Source organism: Penaeus monodon, chromosome 32, assembly GCF_015228065.2.
Source record: "Penaeus monodon isolate SGIC_2016 chromosome 32, NSTDA_Pmon_1, whole genome shotgun sequence".
Taxonomy (NCBI): domain Eukaryota; kingdom Metazoa; phylum Arthropoda; class Malacostraca; order Decapoda; family Penaeidae; genus Penaeus; species Penaeus monodon.
The window spans coordinates 10296672-10297036 of record NC_051417.1 but is presented as its reverse complement, the minus strand read 5'-3'; the positions used below and the strand labels follow the sequence as shown (position 1 = coordinate 10297036).

The 365-nt window shown below is 41.9% G+C and overlaps 1 protein-coding gene across 1 annotated transcript in view; it reads right to left on the bottom strand.

Annotated features, from left to right (window-relative positions):
• Positions 1–365, bottom strand: part of LOC119593544 — a 2187-nt gene that overhangs the window by 1701 nt on the left and 121 nt on the right. Inside the window, exon 2 of the mRNA XM_037942506.1 lies at positions 307–357. Within this exon, the coding sequence (XP_037798434.1) occupies positions 307–357 (51 nt within the window). The remainder of the gene's footprint in view (positions 1–306; positions 358–365) is intronic.

The following is a 365-nucleotide window of genomic DNA, read 5'->3' as shown; positions in this document are numbered from 1 at the left end:
ATCTCGAAATAGATCATACTGGCTTGTTGAACAATAAGACATCTTGTAAGTAATATTTACATGGTACAATTTAGATCTACAGTATACCCATACTACGCAATGTCACACTTGTCAAATGTTGTGTAACGGCAAGAGATGTTTATGAATGTAGTGCAGAAATAAGCTAGGCTCATGACACGATCTTGACTACTTAATACTACTCAACTTGTGCAGTTAATAAGAATACAAGTGCATACTGGCGGTGCTTCAGGTATTCATCTAAATCTCAAAACAACAACAGATACATTTTCCTCCCTCTCGACTGACCTGTCGTGGGTCCTCATGCCCAGTTCCGAGTCGGAGCCGGAGCCCCCGGGCCTGAAGGA